Source organism: Heterodontus francisci, chromosome 12 (assembly GCF_036365525.1).
Source record: "Heterodontus francisci isolate sHetFra1 chromosome 12, sHetFra1.hap1, whole genome shotgun sequence".
In the NCBI taxonomy this organism is placed as follows: domain Eukaryota; kingdom Metazoa; phylum Chordata; class Chondrichthyes; order Heterodontiformes; family Heterodontidae; genus Heterodontus; species Heterodontus francisci.
In genome coordinates this window covers 46697426-46703748 of record NC_090382.1, presented here as the reverse complement: position 1 = coordinate 46703748, position 6323 = coordinate 46697426, and the positions used below count along the sequence as shown (strand labels likewise).

The window sequence follows — 6323 nt, the reverse complement described above, 5'->3', positions numbered from 1 at the left end:
CTCATCTGGGCCTGGGGTTTTATCCACTTTTAAGCCTGCTAAAACAGCTAATACTTCCTCCCTTTCAATACTAATATGTTTAAGTATATCACAATCCCCCTTCCTGATCTCTACACCTACATCGTCCATCATCCTGCTGTAGTTTGCATCCCCCTTGGCCTGCAGCATGATAAAGTGAATGAGCAGTGGTGACACAGAGCAGGACAAGCTGCTGGAAGGAGGAGGAGGAGGTAGGGGAGAAGGGCTCTCAGCCCAAGGCCATGGCCAGAGTGTTCAGGGACCAATTCTCCTACCTGAACCTCTGTTAGGATCAGTGTGTCAGACATCTCCACTTCACTAAGGAGGTCTCTGCTGAAATCTGCCACAAGCTGCAACCACAAATGCAGCCTCAGAGCAAGGTGAGGATGCAATTGCCTTAAAGCTGTGAAGGTCACTGTGCCTATGAACTTTCATGTGTCAGATTCCTTTCAAGCTACAGCAGGTGATATTTGTAATATCTCCCAGCTTGCCATCCATGGTTACATAAGGGAGTTCTGTATTCTGAGAGGATTAAATGCATTTCATTCTCTCCTGTCAGAGAGAAGCAGGCAGAGCGAGCTTGTAGCTTCACGAGGATTGCAGGCTTCCCCATGATGTAGGTTGCCATTGACTCCATGCATATAATTTCTTTGACATTTGTGCTACCCTTGTCCCCTGCCCTGGCTGCAGGTCACTTGTACTTGGGTCGCTCACCAAATCCCACCTCTAAGCTATCCTCTAAAGCAGGGCTGTCCAACATAGGGCCTGTGGGCCAGAGTCCAACCCCCCAAAGTTTTCCATCCGGCCCATGGATGAAAACTATACTTGGCCATTCCTCCTCCTTGCTGCACAGTTTTTGCCCTCAGCCATTTGCTTTCAACTTCAGGAATGTGAAATTTCTTCCAGCCCACCAAAGATTTCTTATACAATCAGCCGCCCCTGCTGTTTTCGGTGAGTGAGCACCAGCTGGGAAATGTGGTTTTTCTGTTCTCAGTCCCTATGGACAGAACCATATTCCGGGACTACAACTCCTAGAGAGCACCGCGTGCCTGTGTGGCAATTGGCTGTGGCCCAGCAGTGGGACCCTGGAGGTTAATGAACGGAGCGGGTCACGATGGGGACAGTAGTTGTGGTCAGCCTGACACCATGCTGATTAAAGTGAAGGTGATCCCAAGGTTTGTGGCCTAGGCCTGGCGGGGGCTGGGATGGGGGGGGTGGTGCGGTGGGGGAGAGAAAGACAGATACAGAGACAGGAGAGGGGAGAGACAGACACAAAGAGGAGGGAGAGTGGGACAGACAGAAACAGGAGGGGGGAGAGAGACAGACACAGAGAGAGGGAGAGGGACAGACACAGAGAGAGGAGAGGGGAGAGACAGACACAAGGAGGAGGGAAAGTGGGACAGACAGAAACAGGAGGGGGGAGAGAGACAGACACAGAGAGAGGGAGAGGGACAGACACAGAGAGAGGAGAGGGGAGAGACGGACAGAGAGAGGGGAGAGAGACACAAACACAGAGAGAGGGGGGAGAGAGAAACAGACAGAGAGAGAGGAGGGGGCGAGAGAGAGAAACAGACACAGAGTTGGGGGCGGACAGACAGACACAGAAGGGGAGAGAAAGACAAACACAAAGGGCTGGATTTTGTGCGGGAGGCGGGGCTCCCAATACCGGGCCAAAAAGTCGAGGGAAACCCCGCCTCTGTATTTTTTCAGACCCCCGGAGTGAGCCTCGAGTCTTTTGGGGTCAAAGTTTAAGGAGGTGGGATCCAGTCCCTTTAAAGACTTTATCGGAATTGGGATCCCGCCTCCAAGAGCTGTCAGCCAATCACAGAGCCGGCAGTTCAGTGGTATTGGCAGCACCACCAGGAGCAGTGGCCACTGCTGGTACTGCAGATGCCTTGGACCCAGGCCCAGTTTTGGAACCCCAGAGAAGAGGTAGGTGAGGTGCGGTCGCCAGAGCCAGTCTGGAAGGCCCTGATGAAAGGAAGTGGGGGCGTGGGCGTTCAGTCTAGGGTGAGGGGGGGTCCTGGGGGCTACTGTGGTTCCCGATGGGGATCCTCCGTGGGCCACAAATAGTCCACGAAGGAGGGACCACCCCCCCAACAAGCCTGCAAGGAGGGTGTCTCATTTTCCAAGGTATCCTCCCTGCACGGCAGAGGCACCGCCACTCCACCTTCCCCCCCGCGCCCCCCCCCCCCCCTGCACTGACTGATGGTAAGATCGCAGCAGCGGCTGGAAGAGACTCTTAATTGGCCTCTGGGTCGGAAGATTGTCGTCAGCCTATCCCACCCCCGGGAGATTAGGAACCGGGAATCCCGGCATCTGGTTCCGTGGTGGGCAATTCTGCACCGATTCTCCACGCAATCCCTCCCCACCGCCATCAAACCTACCATCCCAGAAAGGCAGCAGGTGGCCTGGAAAGCTGTGGCACCTGGGACTGTGGAAGTATATGTGCGCATGGTTGCTTCCCGGGATCTGCAGGAAACGTTTTCGGTGGCTGCAGACCTGTTGAACTTTGATTGAAATGGAAGCCCTTCCTGTTGATGAAAGCAGCTGGCTGCTCCGTTGGAGCCTTGATGACCACATGCATGCAGTCTATCACATCTTGCACCTGGGGGAATCCAGAGATGGCACACATGGACGCCGGCCCTCTTTAACAGGTCATTGGTCACTTCCTTGATACAGCAGTGGGCTGCTGCCTGAGAGGGCACATACATGTCCACGACGAATCCCAGGAAAGATCCAGATTTGTAAAAGTTCAAAGACAGTGATCTTTAGGACCAGTGGTATGGGGTGATCCCCAAATCCCAGAAGTCGCTACTCATCCTGCAGCAGGGCATATAAGTTGAAGAGCCGTAGTCTTCGCTGACAATGGTGCTCAGACATTTGGAGGTAGCTGATTTGAGTATGGCACACTGGCATAGGTGAGCACTGCTTGACACGGCTGGCTGCTGCTGCTCTCGTCGCGGAGCTTCATGGACAGGTACAGTTGCCTTGTGGCCCTCCCTCTATCAGAGGTGCCGCATCATGCCATGGGGGTCCAGAGGTACAGAATGCCTGACAGACCCATGCCAGGTGACCAATGGGCCTACAGAGCGCAGTCGATGCCGAAACGACCCTGCCTTGACAACTGAGATTTTGACAATTCTCCTGGCAGACTCCCTGATGACCCTCAGTCCCCATCCTTGCTAATAGCCAACCCTCTCATCTAGCAGTACTGGCAACCAAACATCTCACACAGCAGCTTGGTCACCCAATACAGCCCACAAAGCCAAGCCCCACCTTGCAGAGCAACCGAGACCCAACCCCGACCCTATTACAGAGCAACCACAACCTTCCCACCCCTTCCAGAGCAACAGTGACCCGACACCCCCCCTTACAGAGCAAACAAGATCCGACCACCCCTTACAGAGAAAACGCGACCCCAATCCCCCCCTTACAGAGCAAACGAGACCCGAACCCCCTCCTTACAGAGCAAACAAGACACCCCCCCACCATTACAGAGCAAACAAGACCCGACCCTCCCTTACAGAGCAACCGAGACACGACCCCCCTTTACAGAGCAACCAAGACCCGACCCCCCCCTTACAGAGCAACCAAGACCTGACCCCCCCCTTACAGAGCAACCGAGACCCAACCCCCCCTTTACAGAGCAACCAATACCCGAGCCCCCCTTACAGAGCAACCAAGACCCGACCCCACCTTACAGAGCAACCGAGACCAGACCCCCCCTTACAGAGCAAACAAGACCTGACCCCCCCCCTTTCTGAGCAACCGACCCGACCTCCCCTTACAGAGCAACCAATACCCGAGCCCCCCCTACAGAGCAACCAAGACCTGACCCCCCCCCCTTACAGAGCAACTGCGACCCCGATCCCCCCCTTACAGAGCAACTGACCCAACCCCCCCTTTACAGAGCAACCAATACCCGAGCCCCCCTTACAGAGCAACCAAGACCCAACCCCCCTTTACAGAGCAAATGCGACCCCGACCCATCCCTTACACAGCAAACGTGACCCTGAACCCCCTGCCTTACAGATCAACCGAATACCCGATCCCCCCCACTTACAGAGCAACCAAGACCCGACCCCCCCCCTTACAGAGCAAACAAGAACCGACCCCCACTTACAGAGCAAACAAGACCCCAAAACCCCCCCCTTACAGAGCAACCGCAACCCCGACCCCCACCTTACAGAGCAACCAAGACCCGAGCCCTCCTTACAGAGCAAACAAGGCTCGAGCCCTCCTTACAGAGCAAACAAGACCCGACCCCCCCACTTACAGAGCAACCGAAACCCCGACCGTCCCCTTACAGAGCAACCAAGACCCCGAACCCCCAGTACAGAGCAGCCGAGACCCCTCCCCCTCCCCTTACAGAGCAACCATGACCCCGACCCCGCCCCTTACAGAGCAACCGAGACCCGACATCCCCCTTGCAGAGCAACCGAGACCCCGACCCCTCCCTTGCAGAGCAACCGGGATCCCAACTCCTCCTTTGCAGAGCAACTGACCCCAACCACCCCCCCATCTGAGACCATGAGACCCTGACCCCCCCCCTTGCAGAGCAATTGAGACCCTGAGACTCCGAACCCCCTGTCTAAGGCCCTGACCCCCTATCTGAGACCCCAATACCCCAAGACTCCTTGCACAGTACAGAGCTTAAGTCCGACAATGGCCTCCATACCCTCACTTTCCCCTATGCAGCACTGGTCATGACTGACTCCCCTTCACGGCACTGAAGCCTCTTGCCTTGGTGCCGCCAAAGGCAACCCAAAGGCACGAGTACCGCCCGCCATCCACTAAATAACAAGCCCACCATTAAATCAAGATTAATTAGATGAAAATGCATTATAATCAACTACTCAGCAATTTAAAATAGATTCCCGTCATGTTATGGGTGGGGGGCAATGCTGCCTTGCTGCTTTCCTGCCACTGACAATATCCAGAACCGACGTCACAACGCCATTTTACCCGGCAGGCGGTTCCGACGCGATTCTCAGTCCACCCACACCATAATTTGTGCTTTAAATGGGCACATTAAGTTGCCCAATGTGTGCAAGTTCTAGGATGTGGATGTGTGCAGTGCTAATTGTGTGAGGGTGACATGATGTGATGAATGTGAGGTGTGTGTCATGATTGATATTATTGGCAGGGGAGTGTTGCGGATGTGGTGCATTGAGCAGTATGTAAGGCTAATGGTGCAGTAAGTGAGATATTGCATTTGAAGATATATTCACTGACCTTGATCACTCATTTGAGGTCATTGAGCTTCTTGCATCCAGATTCTTTGGGGCTTGACTCCTGGCATTAACTGCCACAGCTATCTGGTTCCACTGCCTTCGCATATTTGTCTGGAGGGCACCCTGACCCCCTGTGGATAGATGGCATCTCTCCTCTCCATTTCCTACACCAAGGCCACCAGTGCAGTTGGAGCCTGCTCTCCGCCATGTTGGGCCATTCTTGTGTCTTTCCCAGGTCAAACTCACTTTTACAATGACTACCAGAACCTGCTCCTGTCAGAATGCACCTCCCTTTAAGAGGCTCAGGCTGGTTTTAAGTTGTGCAGTCTAGCTTTAAATGGTGCTAGCCTCACACGATCTTGGGCCTCAGTGAGGCATATAGCTTAGTGCTGGCTGCACACTACAATCCTTACGACGTAGGAAGTTTGCGTGCTGCCTGTGTTGGAAGAAATTGGCTCAGGTTAATCATGCATCGCAATTTCCCTGCCCAGTTTTGGGGGGATAATCCACTTTTGCGATCATTTTACTCTCATTGCTTCAGTGTTCTATCCCTCACAGCTTGGCTACCTGAATTCTGACACCTTGCACCAATTAAAGCCAGCCTGTGCTGCTTAAATTTAGCCAAGGGTTTTCAAGAGGAGATGCATTGTGGTTAGAGAAGGTGCAAGGAGCCCTGCAGGTTGTGAACCAGCCTAGGAAACAGTGAGGAATAGCACAACATGGGAACAAGCAGGCTCCAAGTTTGTTTGATGCTGCACTAGAGGTCATGGTGGAGGAGGTGGAATGGAGATATCCTATATCCACAGGGGGGCAGGAGGCCCTCCAGATGCTCAGAAGGCAGTGGGAGCAGATAGCTGTGGAGGTCAATGCCAAAAGTCACTCCCTGAAGACTTAGATGATGCGCCGTAAGAAATTCAATGGACTTAAACGAGTGGTCCAGGTCAATAATTGCATTTCTGAGTGTCATTTCCTATTAAATGCACCACTAGCCTTAAACACTGCTCAATTCACCAGACACACTAAATTGGTTGTAATTTTCCAAAATTCCCTAGATTCTGGAAAGGTCCC

The 6323-nt window shown here is 53.6% G+C and overlaps 1 protein-coding gene across 1 annotated transcript; it reads left to right on the top strand.

Annotated features, from left to right (window-relative positions):
- Positions 1-2886: 2886 nt before the first annotated feature.
- LOC137375699 (uncharacterized) lies at positions 2887-3912 on the top strand. Its single transcript, XM_068043086.1, has 2 exons — positions 2887-2939; positions 3228-3912. Exons 1-2 carry the CDS (start codon positions 2887-2889, stop codon positions 3910-3912), a joined length of 738 nt encoding a protein of 245 aa, XP_067899187.1.
- The last annotated feature ends 2411 nt before the right edge of the window (positions 3913-6323 follow it).

What these genes read in the sequence shown, in the direction of transcription:
- LOC137375699 (XM_068043086.1), top strand. Translation starts at nt 2,887, where the DNA reads ATGGTGCTCAGACATTTGGAGGTAGCTGATTTGAGTATGGCACACTGG. An exon ending in AGTATGGCACACTGGCATAG is followed by an intron (nt 2,940 to 3,227) that starts GTGAGCACTGCT and finishes CCTCTCATCTAG; the next exon opens with CAGTACTGGCAACCAAACAT.